Source organism: Ailuropoda melanoleuca, chromosome 6 (assembly GCF_002007445.2).
Source record: "Ailuropoda melanoleuca isolate Jingjing chromosome 6, ASM200744v2, whole genome shotgun sequence".
NCBI lineage: Eukaryota > Metazoa > Chordata > Mammalia > Carnivora > Ursidae > Ailuropoda > Ailuropoda melanoleuca.
This window is the reverse complement of record NC_048223.1, coordinates 33,237,869-33,255,135: the sequence shown is the minus strand read 5'-3', so window position 1 is coordinate 33,255,135 and position 17,267 is coordinate 33,237,869. Positions and strand designations below refer to the sequence as shown.

The 17,267-nt window shown below is 56.2% G+C and overlaps 1 protein-coding gene across 1 annotated transcript in view; it reads right to left on the bottom strand.

Annotated features, from left to right (window-relative positions):
• CCDC13 (coiled-coil domain containing 13) overlaps window positions 1–17,267 on the bottom strand; it is a 53,722-nt gene that overhangs the window by 19,362 nt on the left and 17,093 nt on the right. Inside the window, exons 4-10 of the mRNA XM_002925607.4 lie at window positions 14,357–14,499; window positions 12,934–13,023; window positions 8,903–9,019; window positions 7,595–7,699; window positions 5,300–5,461; window positions 2,289–2,465; window positions 566–772 (exon numbers count right to left, since the gene is read on the bottom strand). Coding sequence (XP_002925653.2) covers window positions 566–772; window positions 2,289–2,465; window positions 5,300–5,461; window positions 7,595–7,699; window positions 8,903–9,019; window positions 12,934–13,023; window positions 14,357–14,499 — 1,001 coding nt within the window. The remainder of the gene's footprint in view (window positions 1–565; window positions 773–2,288; window positions 2,466–5,299; window positions 5,462–7,594; window positions 7,700–8,902; window positions 9,020–12,933; window positions 13,024–14,356; window positions 14,500–17,267) is intronic.

Genomic DNA, 17,267 nt, shown 5'->3' with positions numbered 1-17,267 from the left:
TGCAGGTGTGCGCACAAGCCTGGAGCGAGGAGAAAGCAGGGCTATGTGAGGAGCTAAATGGTGGCCATGTGGCCAGAGTGTGGAGGAAAGGGAGGGGTGAAGAGGAGAGGCAGGAGGGGTGGCAGCAGGAGCTTGCCACGTGGGGCCCTGCAAGCTGGATGGAACGCAGCTTCCCTTCCGCCGTCCCGCCGCCTGGAATGTGAACATAAAGCCTGGCACTGTAGCCACCACCTTGGATCGTTAGCATGACGGCCACAGCGGGGGCGGGTGAGGAAGAGCTGGAAGGAGCCTGAACCCTTGAGGATTGGGTGAGGCCAACGGTGACAGGGAACCACAGACAGGTTTTGTGCAGAGACGGGAGACAATCAGGGAAGAGAGGGAAGGTATGTGAGAATGCGTGGGAAGCCAGATGGAAGCAGGGGACCAGAGCGGAGCCAGGGAGGACGTGGTGCGGCCTGAGTGAAGGCAGGTGGAAAGCCTGGAAGTTGCTGAGATTTCTCTGGACTGCAGATGGGCTTACCGGGGCTTGGAACTGGCCGTTGGGCCAGGCCAGCGCCCTACTCACCCGCACGCTGAGTTGGCCAATCTCCAGCTCCAGCTGCTGCACCTTGGCCTCCCGCTCAGCCACCATGGCCCGCAGCTCGGTGATGAGGCCGCTGCTCTGCTGAGCCTCACTGTGGACCCGCTGGTCTAGGCGGAGCTGCGACGCCCGGGTCTTCTCCTCCTGCAGACTCAGGCTGCCCAGGATCTCCTGTAGCTGCTTCAGCTGGTCCTGCGGGGCCAAGCAGGAGGGCAGATAACACGCCAGTCAGCCATGACCACCGGGCAAGGCAGGACAGGGACAGCTGCCTTCCCGCACCCACTTCCTGCGGCTGCAGGAACCTAGCAGTGGGACCCGACCTGTTCCCTTGAGGGGGGGGGCACTTCCTTCGCCTGCCCTTGGGGGGCTCGCCAGCAGGTGGGGGCCACGCCCTTTTCCCCCCGTCCTCAACATCCTTCTCTGAGATTGGGCCAAGAAGGACATCGAAGGGGCTCTAGGGATGACAGAAAGCAGCTCAGACGGTGGGCCCTCAGCCAGTGGGGGAGATATTTGGGGAAAGAGAAATCCTATCCCTCTGCTGGGAGATGGCCTTGGAGGCAGTACCTGGACCCCTCGCCAGGGATCTCTCCGTACCCGACTGAGGCCCCATCCCTTGCAGTGCCCCCAGGAGACTAGCGGGCTGGAGGCTTCATCTGAGGGCTAACAGAAAGGACAGCTCAGTGACTGGGAACAGGGAGGGAACTGAGGCCCAGAGAGCCCAAGGGCACAGTGCTGGTGGATGGCCGGGCTGGGGCTTCTCTGCCCTTTCATCATGCCATCTGCAGTAATACAGAATGGTGGCACACAGCGACCTCCGAGGACAGCCAGCTCCACACCTTATTTAAAAACCGGAAGCTGAGGCTCAGAGAGGGGGTGCCACTGCACTGGCCTTACGTACCCCCCAGAGCCACCCAGGGAGGGCAACAGAGGCAGGCCTAGAGCTCAGGTCTTCTGAGCTCTGCCTACCACCCCACGTCCCCCAGCCAAGCCAGACATGGCCACCCCAGGGGCCTGGGACACAATTTGGGATTTAGAGACCAAAACCCTGGGGCACCACAGGTCCCAGAGAGAAAAGGCCAGGCTAGGGTCAGGAAAGCGGTGTGGCCTCGATCATCAAGGCAGGCCTTACGGTCAGAGCAACCCGGTTTGAACTCAGTTGTACAGTCTAGGACAATGTAGCTAACTTACTGGAGTCTTCGTTTCCCCACGTGTGAAATGGGATTATGACACACGACCCTAGGGGTTGTTTTGGCGACTGACCGTTATGAACCACATGCACCCCAAGTGCCCGGAAGGGGCTGCAGGCTGTCACACAGACCAGAATTCATACTGGCCCCTCAGTTGTCCCTTCCATTCCCTGAAGGAGAAATGACCAAGGGTGTACTCCCATCTCCTTCCCCACAGCCACTTCTTCCTCCTCTGGGGTCCACAGGACCAGTGGCTCTAACACGTCACAGCCAGCACCAACACCACACAACGGACGTGTACGCGTGCTCAGGCAGCCTCTGAACTGCTCCTGTCCCTGAGGTGTGGCTTTGGGGCTGGTGCCCGGGTGAGGCCATGGGCTTCTGAATGATGCAGGTGGCCTCTGGGGTAAGTGAGGGCTCACTCTGACTGGAGCTGGGTCATGGGCTCCCGGGCAGGGTGGAGGCCCATGTGGGAGGGACCGGGCCCTGGCTCTCATGGGACGTGAGTGGCTGGGCCATACCATAAGGGCATCGATGAGCTCGTCGTCATGCCGACCTTTCTCCACCAGGGTCCCCATCTGATTCCTGAGGGTCTTCACTTCGCTTGACAGCACCTTATTCCGTGACCTGACACCCTCCAACTTCTTTTTCAGTTCTTCAAGCTCTCTCTGGAGGGCATCCCGCTCACCCACAAGTTTCTGTAATCAGGAAGTACAGTCCAGGGCAGTGGTGCTGCATGGGTCCCGGGGTCCCGCTCACAGGTGAGGCCCAGTGACAGGAGGGGACTTCTGAAGGCCGGAGAGCAAAGCAGCAGAGCCAGGGCCCTGGCTCCCAGCCCCCATCTCTCAGGGGTGTCAGGCGGGGCCCTGCCCTTGCACGTGATGGACGTCACTAATAGATGATGGCACTCCTCCGTCAGCCCGAGAACACAGGCATCCAGGCAGCTGCCCTTGCTCTGCCAGGGTCAGACATGAGAGGAATCACACTTGCCAACTGTGGGTGTGTCCTCCAGAGAGCATGGCTGTCTCTCAGTCCCGGCCTGAGCTGGGGAAAGAGTAGAGCCACGCTGTCGTGAACAGCACTAAGCCTAGGGTTCAAACAGAAGTGGCTCACCCCACCAAGAGCCAGAATGAGAGGGAGGTGCCACCCCGCTGCATTGCCTCCCTGCCTCCACGCACGTCCAGCACGTCAGCCCAGACTGCGCCTCACTTGTGCTCGGGCCAGCTACTAACTGGAGACTCAAGTGCTGTGCATGCCTTCAGAGGCTCCCTCCTTCCTTCACTCCATCCCTCAGCTCGTCCGTCCTTCCTTCCTTCCTTCCTTCCTTCCTTCCTTCCTTCCTTCCTTCCTTCCCTCTTTCCTTCCCACCTCCCTTCTCAAATATTTCCTGAGGGCGTACTGTGTACTTAAAACTGTTACAGGTGCTGGGGAGACAGCAGAGAACAAAACAGAGTGTTTGTCCCCAAGAAGCTAACATCCTAGCTGGGGAGACAGATGTTAAATGGTGACAAGTGCTTATTGAAAACTGGGGAAGGGAATGGGGTGGGAGGGACAATGGCATGGTCAGGAAGGCCTCTCCGAAAGGCGACATCTGAGAAGAGACTAAAGGAGGCGAGAGGAGGAGCAAAGGCCCTGGGATAGGACATGTGTGGTAGAGGGGAGTGAGAGAGGGGACAGGTCAGGAACAAGGCTGGAGGAGGCAGCGTCCAGATTAGGTAAACCATTAGGAGCCAAGATTGAGACCCTGAGGAGGTTTTGGGCAATGGGTGACATAATCTGCTTTGGTCTTGAGGGTTAATTATCCCTGGAGAAGTGTTTTCAGATCCCTGTGGAAGTGAATTATAGAAACAAAAAGTAGGAGATGATGAATCCGGAAGACCGCCGATCTCTGCGGGCGGGCAGCCATTGTTTACCAGTTGCTCTGCTGGCCGCACACTCGAGGCTCTAGCAGGCGCCTGGCAGAGGAAGGCCGCACAGGGAACAGCTTCCTTCCACCCATGTTGTGGCTTACAATTGGTTCAACGACTGCGACATATTCTGTTCTGTGTGAACGTGTAAGTCTGAGCTAGGGGCACCTCAAAGCCAACATTTTCAAATCTCAGCTCCCCCCATCTCCCTTGAGTCCCCTCCCTGTCTCCCCTACCCACCTGCTACACTCACTGGAAGTTCTTCACAACCCTTCCGCTTCTCTCCCTTCCATCCCGTCACTGAGCCCTGTAAAGTCGACCCTCAAATGTTGCAGGTGTCTGGCCTTTGGCGATAGTCCTACTGCCTTAGCTCAGGTCCTTGGTCATGTCTCAAGCGGATTATTGCCTCTGCCTCCCACGCCTCCTCTGACCTAGCCCCCCCTTCCTGACCATGTGACCTTCCCAACCTGCACAGCGGTCCATGTCTCTCCATGACTTAAAACCCTTTGGTGGTTTTCCACTTCCTTCAAGATAAAAGCCCAAAACCCCTGGCTGGCATACAAGGTCCAGGAGGCCCTGGCCCAGCCCGCCTCTCCAGCCCCACTGTTCCTCCCTCACACCCGATGATCTAGGACGCTGGGGGTGCAATACAGCGATGGTCACAATGTTTCTAGCACGGGGTCTAGTCCTGAATCAGCACTTGCAAATGGAAGTCTCCTGATGAAAAAGCAAGGCCTCGCTGTTAGGAAGCCCACTGCCAGGGCCACTGAAGTGGGTCTGCTCGGCCTGCCAGCACCCCAACCTTCTTCTTCCTCTATTTTCTTTGAGAAAGCTGTGCTCCCCGTCCTCACGCCAACTTCTGAGAGGCTGACTCAGCTCCCAGACCTAGGGGTGGGGATCGGAAGCCCGGCCGGTCAGAGCAGTCGGCACCCTCAGCTGCAGTGACTGGCTGAGGTATGGGCTCATGGCCTAAGCGAGCTGGGTGACGCTTCATTCTGGGACTTTGTTGGAACTATGGGAAAGAGAAGCCCTTTGTTTGTGGGGGCTGGGCTGGAAGATAGAAGCTGGGACATCCAGGAGTCCCCACGGGAGAGAGGGAAGCCGGTCCGGAAAAAGGGACACCAAGACCGAGTCCCCAGATCCCTGGATCCACCTGTGCCTAACACTAGGCCACCTCTAGACCATTTGTCTACACGGGCCTATCACTTCTGTTTGTCCCATTAGCCTGGTAGAGCTCGGCTTCTGCCACTGCCGGCGCAGCACTGCGAGGTGCAGCCAGCGAGACGCAGCGCCCGCTCTTCTCCATCGGGCCCCCCAACCCTGTCCCTGGGCCATCGCTCTGGGCTGTGACCATCTCCTCTCCTTCTACAGGGGCAATTTCAGGTCTAGCCTCCAGAACAGCCAGGATGGGGCCACCCTAAGCTCATGAAATGGGCTAACGACCCAGTCAGGCAATTCCAGCTGGAGGGACAGGATGTGAGGAACAGGCACTGAGGCGACCCCAGACCCCAGGTGTCTCCTGCCTCTAACGGGTGGCTCAGATCTCGTGACCACATGGGCCTCAGGGTGGTCGCCGTCTCCCGGTGCCACGTGCCCAGCTGGCCTCCTCCCTGGACGTGCGTTACCTCCCAGCCATCCTGTCTCTCCCTCTCCAGGCTGCGGATCCTCAGCAGGTTTCTCTCCTGTGCCGACAGCTTCCTTGGGTCTGGACAGACTGACAGGTCGTCCCTGGATGTTCCTGCAGACGGGCTGCGGGTCTGTGCCAACTGCTTCTCAAGCTCGCGGACCTGAGGGTGGTGAAACTCATCATTCTGCAGGGGGTCTGTCCCCCCAGACTCAGCCACTCGGGCTGTCCCCAGGGGCGACGGGAAGCCCCGCTACACAGAGGACGCTGCTCTTGGAGATGGACGCGGGAGTCCCATGTCAGGGGCACTGAGGTGGGGGAGGAAGCTGAGGTGGCCTCTCGAGCCAAGCGGGGGGAGGACAGGAGGAAGGTTTAGCTTGAGAATGAGAAAAATCACCCCCTCGCTGAGGGGCTATGTGAGACCAAGAAGCAGATGCGTGACTCCAGGAACCTGGAAGGGAATGGATGGAGGACCTCATTACAAAGACAAACTCCCTAACGCAAGACTGGGTGCGCTCCTTGGGAGACCATGGGCTCCTGGCCACTTGCAGGAGACGCTGCAGAGGGAGGGCGGGGTTTAAAAGCTCAGAGACCAGCTCCAAGCCTCACTAGCTGTGTGACTGTGCACAGCTTACTGAACCTCTCTGAATCTCGGGTCCCTCATCTGTGAAATGGGCCTAAGGGTACACTCTGCACAATGTTATAAGGATTCAGTATACTGAACTTGAGTCTGGGAATCCCCAAGATGCTTCTTGGAATGACAAATCTTGGGGCCCACTCCAGACCAACAAGTCAGAGCTCCAGGGCAAGGATGGGGAATCTGCATTTTAAACAAGTCCAATGGGTGCTTTTTAGGATTAGACAACTTTGAGAAACCCCAAGATGGCCTAGGTGAAGCCCTCAGTGTACCGTCCAGCGCTCATAGGCTCTCGGCAAGTGGCAGGTAGATGTCACCCCACAGAACAATGGCTTTATTGCACTTTATTGAAGTGAGTAACTCCTAGAGTCCTTCTAACCCTGGTTTCCATGTTGATACAACATAAATGATGGAACACAGTTGGGTAAACCTGTGCAGGGAAAATTCACCAGGATCCCCTGTAAAGGGCAGCGGCGTGGTTTTGAAAGCACACATCAGCGCCCTCGCGTGGCACTGTGCGGTAATTGCATTTAAGCATTAGCGAACACAGTATGAAATTTTCACTCACTTATGTACGCAGCTTAACAATAACAACTAATGTGTCGAGTGCTTATTATGGCCGGGCACCGAGCTGGGGGTTTTACAGATGTTATTTCATTTAACCCACAACACTTCCCATTTTGCAGGTGAGGAGACTGAGGGCAGAGGGACAAAGTGACTTGCCTAAGGTCACCAAAACTGTAGACCAGCGACTGAGGCCAGACTCAAACTGGGGTCCCCTGAACCCCAAGGCCACACGTTGGTCATGAATCACAGTGTTTTGGACACCATCCCCCCTTCGTGTTGGCTTCAAGGATCCCACAGGAGGTCCCGAGGATAAAAGCTACCCAGGAACTGTGAACTCGAGGTCCCTGGGGATGAGGCCATGTGCTTGGCCAAGAGGGGAAGTTGCACACCTACTCTTGCACTTCTTGGTTTGAAGGCAAAAGAGGAAAATAACCACAGCTAACCTCTGTACAGTGTTCGCTCCACACCAGGCACTGTGTTGGCCATTTTATGTGTATTGACTCATTGAGTCCTCCCATCAGCCCTGTGCGCTAGCTGCTACCATTATCCATGGCATAGGGAGAATGAAACTGAGGCCCGGAGAGGTGAAGGAACTTGCCCCAGGTCGTACAGCTGCTGAGTCGAGAGCTGAGGTTTGAATCCAAGCAGCCTGGCTCCGGAGCCCCAGCTTTTAGCCTCTAGAGATACTCCAAAATATTTAGAACATAAAGAGGGAGACAAGGCTACATCTTTATAGGGTAATTCAGACTTTCAAAAGTCTACAAGCATCTGGATGAAACTGGAAAAAGCCGGCGAGTGCAACAGTCACGCAAATTTACATGAACTAGGGGAAAAAATATGCCTAGGGTAAAATAAATCAAAGGTTTTGGCATTCCCTAAGCGCCAGTGCCTGGCACGTGGTGTTATATAAATGCTTGTTCATCAAATAACAAATTAAAATCAGGCCGGTGGGGGAGAATATCAAACAACAGTCACGCAAGTATGCTCTGCCGGGCCTGAGGGCCTTTTTAGGGTTCCGCGTCTCTCATGTGGGGTGGGGCGACCTTTCCGGGGCGTTTCAAGCCCCCTGTTCAGGGCCAGAAGTTCACTCACCTTGCTTTGCAACACGAGAATCTGTTGAGCCCGGCCCCTCCAGGTCCCCGGGGAGGACAGGAGCTGCTGGACATTCACATCCTCCCCGACCTCGCTGGTCAAAACCTGAAAAAGGCAGGGTCTTCAGCGAGGCCAGGAGAGAGAGTCCCACCAGAGCCCCCAAACTGCTGCCCCCTCAGAAGCGGTGCTGGCGCGTGGGGCTCCCAGAGGGCCTGGCCCCCGCGTGTACGCCTTCTTCCTGCCTCCAAGGCCGGCTGACCGTGCTCTCAGAGCAGCAGTCCCTGGGAAAGTAGTGACCCCCTGGTCCCCCGCATTTCTTGGTGATGCCTCCAGCAGGTGAGGAACTGCCAACAGGGCTCAGATGGGGCCCTCTGCTCTTGACATATTCTGGAATGCGTGAATCACAAAGTTGACCAAAATCTGCTTCCTCAATTTGTTCACCTGCCACTTAGAACCGAGATCATTCTGGATGGCTACAGGAAGTACACTGCCACAGGCCTCCACCTCTGTGAAAAGCCACTGACTGGGGGCCGCATGTGAGTGCAGCAAGAAGGAGGACCAGCAAACGTCAGGTGGGGATGTTTGATTCCAGAAGGGCCCAGCAATTGTGGCTGTTGAAGGGTGGGGTGCAGGCCCTACCTCAAGGCTTTGAGGTGGAAACAAAACACTCCAGCTGGTGCCCCAGGCCCCTCCGAAGCCTGTCACGGGAGGCAATCTAGCGCACCGAGTCTCTGGCGCTTGTTTCCACAATAGAACACTGTTTTGGAAATCTTGGCTAGTCTGAGTGGTTCCAGCAGGGAAGACAAATGCCAGAGAATTCACTACGTAAATAAAAATAAATAATGAACCAGCTGGGCCTGCGTCCCAAGTCTGAGTATTTTCCTTTGAAAGGGGCCTTTAATACACAAACAACCTATTCATTTTCTAATATTACAGACAGCAAAGGGCAGGAGGCAAGTCTTGGCTGGCTTCCAAGTCCAAGGTGGCTTATTAAGGAGAGACTCGGGACCTACTAGGGTGCACGGAGCACAAAGAAAGTCTACAGGACTCTCGCTGGGTAAAGGGCACTGTCCTCCTCTGTCCAGGGCGGGGAAGGCAGCACGAGGGCCGCGCAGGCAGCCAGGAACCCCTCTTTCCGCCGGTCTGCAGGAAGGGCGGACAGAAGGAAGTTCCTGGATCTGGAGCCTGCCCCGCGCATGATGCTCATGGGGCCAAGCACTTGCTGCTCCCGAATGGAACCTATTGTCCTGGCCCCGCTCTTCCCAAGCTCAGCCAGACGAGAACCCCTGACCCCTGGCTCTGGAATACCTTCTGGGCCATCCGGAGCTCCTGCTTCACGGACTGGATCTGGTTGCGGAGGTCGCTCATTTTCAGGTTTGTGGCCGCCAGCCTGTCCTGCAAGACCTTCACCTCTGGGGTCTCTGGCTAGTTGGGCAGGACAGAGGAGAGAGCGGGTCACTTGTTGCCGAAGTAGTAACGATAATCATAGCTCCGTTCAGCCAGGGCTGTGCCAGGCCCCGTGCTTGGTGCTCCACGTGGAGCAACTCACTGAATCCTCTCGAACCTCTGCGAGGTGGGTTCTGTTGTCAGCCCCTTCCAGAGGCAAAGCTGAGGCTGGCAGAGGGGGAGTGCCCTTGGCTGGGGGGGGCCTGGCTGGGAAAGGGGGAGCAGGACGTGAATCCTGGCAGCACACCTCTGGGGGCTGAGCCCTTCGCTCAGAGCATTGCACATCCAGGGACGCAGGCGGTGGTCACAGACGGGGAGCCCCTGCAGGAGGCCCGCAGGCTCCAGAAACTTCCTAGACGTGGGCACTCTGCTGTGCTCCAGAGGGCTGGCACTGTAGCTAAACCATCTCCACTCAGAATAAAGAGGGGGCTAGCTCCGTCACAGAAGGCAACTCCCAACGACCATCCTAACTTGGGGCCTCCTTCTCCCGAAACCATCAGCTTGGGCCTTGGGCTCCCTTTCCTGGCAATGAGCTCACACAACAGAAATCAGGACCCGGTTTCATCGCCAAATGCTCCATTTCTGTGGCTTGAAGGACTGCTGCAACCACGAGAACTCTGCCTGCTGGAACTCAGAGGGATTTTTTTTTTTTAATGTTTGATTTAAACTACTGGGATGTAAATTTTTCTCAAATGTGCTGCCCATTTCACAGTCTTCAGTAGAAGTTTCTGAGACTCACAGAAGGTTGACATTAAAGGGATTTCACAGTCAGCCCACTGGAACCCCTTCCATAAGTGATGAAAATAAGGCCCAGAGAGGGGGAGTCACTTGCCCTAGGGCACACAGCCGGTTGAGGGTGGCATGGTCAGATTAGAAGAAGCTGGGTCCTTCCCCTGCCCTGGCTGATTCTCTCACTTGAAGCTGTTTCAGGCCCCCAGGCATCGTGGGTGGGCTGAACATTCCATCAGGCAATGATGCCAAAACCATCTGCTCCTGCCCCAACAGACCAGGTGGGCTGAACTTCTGGGAAGCAGGGCAGGTGCTGCGGTGGCTTTCTGAGCTTTCCTCAGCAGGCGCACAGAATCCCCTGGGGCCACTAGTGCGGAAGGCAGATCCACGGAGATCGGGTCTGGGAAGTTCCCGGGTCCCCAGAAGTTGTGGACAGCCCAGGTGAAAACCACTGGGGAAGGAAATGGGAACCAGACACCCAGTCCAAGAAGCCTGACCTCATCTGGTTTCCTCATTGATGGAATGGGTAGAAGAATCCTTCTCTGTCCTGCTTCTTCATAGCACCACCATGAGGCTAAACAGAATACCCAGTGTGAACAGAGTATAAACTGGGAACTTACATAAAACACAAATGTATCTTTAAAAAAAGTGTGTGTGTGTGTGTGTTCCTTCCCCCGCCTGGCTGCTTGCCATTCCTTCTCCCTGCTGTTGGATGCCTGTCCTCCCCCAGCTAAGGCGCTACTCTGCAGGTGCCCCAGGCTGGGAAGCAGCATCCCCTGCCTGTCGGGTCTTCGGTGCCACGAGGCCCGCTGGCCCCGACAGGCGGTGGTGCCGGAGCTGTGTTCACAAGCGTCCCACATGATGGCCAGGATCCTGCTCAAAGCATGGGGAGAGCACGCATCTTGGACCAGATCTAGAATGCAGGCAATGACGCCCCTCTTCAAGCCTGGTTTCCTCTCTGTAAAACAGGGGTGTATTAACACCAGCGTCCGGGGGGCCTGGGAGTGTTGAGAGGAGATGCGTATGAAGGCTGCTGTCTGGGGCAGATTCTGACAGAGTGCAATGCCGGGGGGCCTCGCCTGGCGTGGGGTCGCTGCCAAAGGGGGCTGAGGGCTAGCCAGTGTCCTAGTGAGGGCTGGGCCCACACGCGTGGCAGCCCTCTCCCCTCTGCTCCACCAAGCCCCCAGTCCTCTCCTCCTGGACAGCTTGGCCAGCCCCACGTCGCTGCCATCTCAGAGCTGCCTCTGCCCAGAGCGAAATTCCACAGGCTTCGTGGGGGACTTGAGCATGGGCCTAACCCTCCCCTTCCCTGGGCTATTTTCTTTGAGGGAATAACTGGAAGGCAGTCCGAGGGGAACAGACAATGCCAACGCTGCTCGCAGCACAGCCCCTGGGAGCCCCACGCCGACCACGCCAAGTGGAGACAGGGCATTCAGCTCCGCTCCGGAATGCGCTCCGGCACATGGTGGCCAGGACGTGCAGTGAGCGCAGGCCTCCGAAGGGCGGTTCAGGGTTGTGCTCCCCTGAACCGTGTAGTGAGGGGCAACGCTGAGTTTGCTCTCGCTCTGATCAGAAGTGCCCTGGAAAACACAGGGTGCTGCTGAACTGAGGCTCACCGCCCGTCACCCACTCCTCCGTCAGAAGCCTACCAGGCTCCCTGCGGCCACCGAGCAAAGCTGAGTGCGCCCGCTCCAGCTGCCAGTCAAGGCCGCCCTCCGTGGTGACCCCACCCTAGCCTCGTTTGGCTTACATTGCTCTTTCCCCTTGTGGGCCCTGGGCTGCGGCCAAACATTGTCCAGCCGGCACCCAGCTAGCAAACAAAATAGGAGTACTCAGTGCTCCCCGGCCTCTCAGCCTTGGCTGGTACCGTACCTGCTGGAGGGCCCTCCCCCATCCCCCCTCTCCAGCAAGGCCCACCTCAGGACCCCCTCCTCCAGCCCACCTCCTAGCTGCCTCACACGGAGGGTGTGCTCCCTCTGTGAACTCTGAGGCCCTGGGGCTCTTTCTGAAGGCCCTGTCCCCCTCCTTCCTTCAGTGTGGCTGCTCGTCTCCCCTCTTGGGCTCCCCTATGGACGAAGGCCCTGTCTTGGATTCCCTGTGTCACCGGGCTCAGAAAATCCTATCACGCTCAACGAGTGACTGAACAAGCAGTCTCCCACCACTGGCAGCCTAGTCAGGGACATGGCAATGCTCAGTGTTCTGGATAAAGCGGGAGCAGCTTAGCTGTGTCCCCTGGAGCCAGGAGAGGCCCTACAGAAGAGCCCCTGCCAAGGGCAGAGCCCCTCTATCACTTCCCCAGCGGGGAGACAGGGTTACACAAGACTAGCTTTCACCCCACTAGGCTCCCTCCTGGAACCCTAGAGGCCTATCACTCCAGACTGATGGCTGAATTCTCCCCAAGACAGGCATGAGGTGGCTTGACCCTGAGTTGTAGGCAAAGGGAGGTGGAGCTAGAAAAGGCGCACTGAACAGGGAGTCCTAAGGCTTGACTCCCTGTGTCTCCAAGAACACCCCTGGGGAGGCCTCCCGGGTTGTTCTTAAGACTCTGAGGCTACTTATTATCTGGCATGGGTTCCTTGCCCCTCTCTGGTAGCCCACAGGGTCAGGCTGCCTTCCTTTCATGGAGCTGCAATTCCCATTTCCTGGGTTCCAGGCCCTACTCACTGGCTAAGTAGAATGGAATCTGGGGAACAAGCTGCCATTCCCAATAGTCACTTTGACTTTGTAGACTTGGAGCTCCACAAAGGGATGACTTCTCACGATATGAATGCCCCCTACCCCCAACAGGGCTCTATTGCACAGTAGTGAGCTCCCTGTCCCTGGGGGTAAGGGGCTGGATGTCTCCCCAGTGAGGATACTGTAAAGGATGCAGCTGGGCTGAGAGTGGGAGGCCAGTTGGACAAGGCCTTCCCTGCTGGTCCTGAAATTCAAGGGTTCCATGCTCCTCAGGCCCTTCCTATTCTCCCTGCCCTGGGGCATTCCTGGCCTCAGGCCACAGACTAGGTTGCTGTTCCCTGATGATGGCGCTGAGGATGCTGCACTGGTGGGCATGGGCTCAGCCATGGGGTGGACCCTGGATGGAGGTGCCCACACTCCCACAGCGGACAGGAGGCCCAGGCCTACGGCAGCCTCGCAGACTCCCCAGCACAGAAGAGAATTCATACCAAGGCTCTGTCTCCCATCTGAGTCCTTGACGCCTTGGCTCCCACGTCGGTGGCTGCCTTGGCTGGTAGCCTGGCCAGGGCCGCCTGCAGCTGAAAAGCAAACCTTGCATTTAATACTGGATTCTGCTTGGCAACTGTGATGTCTGAGTGCGGTGCTCTGTGCCGCGGCGGATGTGTGGTCACTGATCTCACTGGCTCACCTCTCAGCTCACTTCAGGACCATTAACAGAAGAGCTCACCCCTACAAACTGCTCTGCGATGCGAAAGGGTTTAACTGATGGTCTGCCCCACTCCCCGGTCACACACTGGGATTCACTGACAGCTTCATACGTAATACTGCAGCCGTGGTCTGTATCCTGGAGCTCTGTCCACAATCTGGGAGGCGCAGCATAAAGGGATTATGGACTTCATGTGGTAGACAAGAAGACAGGGCCAGGCAAGCCCAGCGCTCCATACAGACAGCCAACTGCCCCTTTAAAGCTTTCCCGACTGTTCACACAAAGACCAGACCATGTCTGACAAAGCCGGGGGTGGCCTGCCCTCCCACCTCTGTGACCTCATCTTCCTCCACTCTTGGCCACCCGAGTTTCTTCTCAGACCTTCTTCCCCACTCAGGGCCTTGGTTCTCGGGAGGGGGGGCAGGTCCCACCTCTCCCAGTGTGGCCCCTTTCCACCCTCCAGGGACCCACTGTGTGCGTCCCCTGCTCTAAGAGGCCCTCAGTGCTGGGTCTGCCTCAGAGGAGGGCAAGGCCCATGCCTATTTCGTTCCCCCCTGCAGGGCCTGGCATGGAGCTTGAGGTGGTTCGGGACCATGAACTGCTTGGGCTGTGTCCTGGCAAGGCCGGAGGGGGCCTGTGACTAGCTGTGGGGAGGGCAGGGGGCAGCGGAAAGAGGAAAACAGGCACAAGTGAGACCGGCTGCTGGAGTGCTCCTGGCTCTAGCTTCGCACTAGCGAGGATCCGTTAGTTTAGGCAACAAACATTTATCTGGTGCTTGCTACGTGCCAGACGCTGGCTGAAGCATCTTACATTGTTCCGTCTCTTCATCGTCAGAAACACCTCAGGGTGAGGACTGTTAGGACTACTGTGTGTCAGCTGGAGGAAACTGAGGCACAGTGAGTTTATAATCTACTCGAAGTCACAAAGCTGGTCAGTGACGGAGCTGAGATTCACACCCATGTGGTCAGGCTCCGGGTCAGTGTCCTCACCACTCTGACAGCTGCCTTCCTGTGCCCTGTGTCCCCCTTGCTTCCTGACACACTTTCCCCCCTCAGGACATGACAAAGACTGAGGAGCTCTTCGCAAACACTGACCCACAAGCCCTTCAGAAGGCCCAAGGCATCTAAGTTTGGCTGCCTCTCTGGAGGAGTGGCCCCGGGTCCTGGGAGTCCCCTCTAAAGGCAGAAATGACCAAGGGCCCTCACTTCGCGCTCCAGCGCCTGGATGCGATTGCTCAGCTGTTTCACTCGGGTTTTCGCGCCCTCGGACTCTGCCGTCAGCACCCGGTTCTTTTTGGACAGCTCGACGATCTTGGTGGCGATCACATCCCCGGCCACACCGGCTGTCCCTGCCATGAAGGAGAACAGCGAGGTGAGTGAAACACTCAGGCCCACACATCAAACTCATGCCACACTACCAACGGCCCCAGGGTTTTCAAAGCTAGAACACTCACCAAAGGGCAGCGGCTCGGGGGAGTGACCGCATACCTCGGAACCCTGAAACCCAACTCCAATGAGAAGAAATGCAGCCACTCAGAAAAGTATAAATTTTACTTCTATGGGATATAAGTTTATTGCCCCAATTCTTCATGCCCTCCTCCGTGACAGGGTTACACCTCCACACCCCAGGCTCTGTGACTCTGCCGTGCCCTCCAGCCAATACGCTGGATCCCCTCGACCCTTCTACGGCCCCCTGACTCTGGCTCAGCCAATGACTTGTTTGGCCAATGGCTTGTTAGCAGATAACGCACACGTAGAGACTTGAAAAGCACTTGTGCAGTTAATTCCCCCTCTTTTGTTCGTGCCCTCTCCATGGGCACACAGTGGCAGGTCCCAGGAAGAGGAAGAGACACGTGGAACAAGGCTGAACCACCCTAGCCAGGCCTGGCCTAGATCTGTGGAGCCCCAATTAACCCCAGATGTTTGAGCTCAATACGTGCTTCTTGCTGAATGCTGCTGACGTTATGTGGTGGTTTCTTACCCAGAGTTTTGTGGTGACACCTGACCAGTACAAATGCACGCATCCCTTTGCAGATATTGGTTGGGTTACACCAAGTACTGGGCACTGTCTGTACTAGGGATTCAACGGTGAATAAAAAAGACTTATGGAGTTTACATTCTAGCTGGGGAGACAGATGATAAAAACAAATAAATATGGATTCCGATGTCTGAGAGGACTATGTACTATGAAACAAAGCGAAGCTGGGCAAGAGGGTGAGAGGGATGGGTGGCGCTATTTCAGATGGAGTGGTCAGGAAAGGCCTGCCTGAGGAGGTCTGTGTGAACAGAGACCTGGATGAATGAAGTGAGGGGTCAAGCCATCAAGAAGAGTGTTTTCAACTAGGAGGAGTATTCTAAGAAGGGGGCACAGCAAGTGCAAAGTTCCAGAGGCAGGAATATGTTTGGAGTATCGGAGGACCATCAGGCAAGGCGGAGTAGCTGGAACACAGCGGGCAAGGGCAGGAGGCTGGGGAAGAGGTAGCTGGAAGGGTGTGAGTGTGGGAAGTTAAACGGTGTGGGGCTGTGCAGATGGCAGGCAATAGGAGCTAGCCCAGCGTGGCCACTGACTGACTGGGTAGCCTTGGAACCCCCAGGCCAGCTGTGCAACAGCAGGTCCCCTCAGATGGTCTGCAGGTTCTCTGACTGCTTCTGACCCCCCAGCAATGGGTAACTGGCAGGGACACCTTCCTAGGCCTGCTTTTTAATACGACAATCCTGAGCCCCAGAACAGCCTGAGAGTGACAACTGATGGGGGGTAAGCAAGCATGCTGGATGGTTTTCAAAGCGACTCAGCCCAGGCTTGTTGCTGCTGGCCTGAGCCGGGCATTGAGTAGGGCAACTAGGAGCAGCTGCCCTTGGCCACCTCCTATCTGCTGAAGAGGCTGGGGACGCTTCAAGAGAAAGGGCTCAGAACCTGGGGATGGAAGCCAGACCTAGAAGTACACGTGGCCCAGCAGTGAGTTTTCTGGGTTATGTTTTCCTTCCAGGACTCAAAAATCCTGGAACTAGAGGCCATGAAGAGGTCCAAGAGAGGCCCTCTCTAGTCTAAAGGGCGGGAAGGGGGACTCAGAGAAAACAAGAAAAATCTGGGTTTTTTTTGTTCGTTTGCTTTCCCAAGCCCCACTCTTGAAGCTGCAGCCACAGGGTAAGGGGGCAGCAGTGAAGGGACAAGCACAAAAAATGCTAAATATGTAGGTAAATATAATAGACTATTTTTTCCCCTTAGGCCCTTTATGTGTAATGATTGACAGCAAATATTAAAACACTGTTTGTTGGGATTTTCGCTATATAGAGATAGAATACATATCCAAGCGGCACTACACGGGGGAGGGTAAAGGGATCAACAGGGTGGTAGTTTCTTCATTCTGCTTGAAGTGGTAAAACACTCACTCCAAGTAGACTGGGAAAAGGTATGTATTTTGTGATCACCTGAGCAATCACTGAAAACTCGTACAAAGGAATATAGTTTTTAAAAAACAGAATTAAAGCGATAACTAAAAATCCAGCCAAAGGAAAACCAGTCCACCAGCTGTCAGCAGTCCGTCACTTGCGGCCTGGTCTAAAAACATGTGCCGGGTCCGGCAGACTTTTCTCTTCCAAACTTGACGTTGGAAGTCAGAAATGGGGACTACACAGTGAGGACTGGATTCAAGAGGTCTTGGGGAAGATTAGGGCGGCAATCGGAGGAGGCTATGAGCAACCGGGCAGAGACAACAAAGAGAGAGCATGGGACAGGCTGGGCGAGAGGGAGGAGCCCCTGGGTCCCGGTCTCCTGGGCAAGGAAGCATCCTCTGCTTCTCCCTGGAGCTCATTGGTTTCTCTACAGCCTTGCCGAAGGGCAAGCTGCCCCTTCACACGTGAACCCGAGCTAGGCTGGGTGTGTTTCTGTGTCTCACAAGTCCTTCTCCTCAGTGTGGTTTTTGTTTTAGACCGAAAAGGCCAAAGAATGGAGGGAGACACAATAGGCTACCAAGGGCCTTCAGGATACCAAATTCCCTTTGCTTTTTAATTCAGTACTGGTGCTTTGCATGCATCTAACCTTAAAGAGACTGGCTTTCAAAGGTAGGGAGGGATGCCCTGGCAGATGCTGGCGGAGGCCCGTTGTTATCTGTGATTG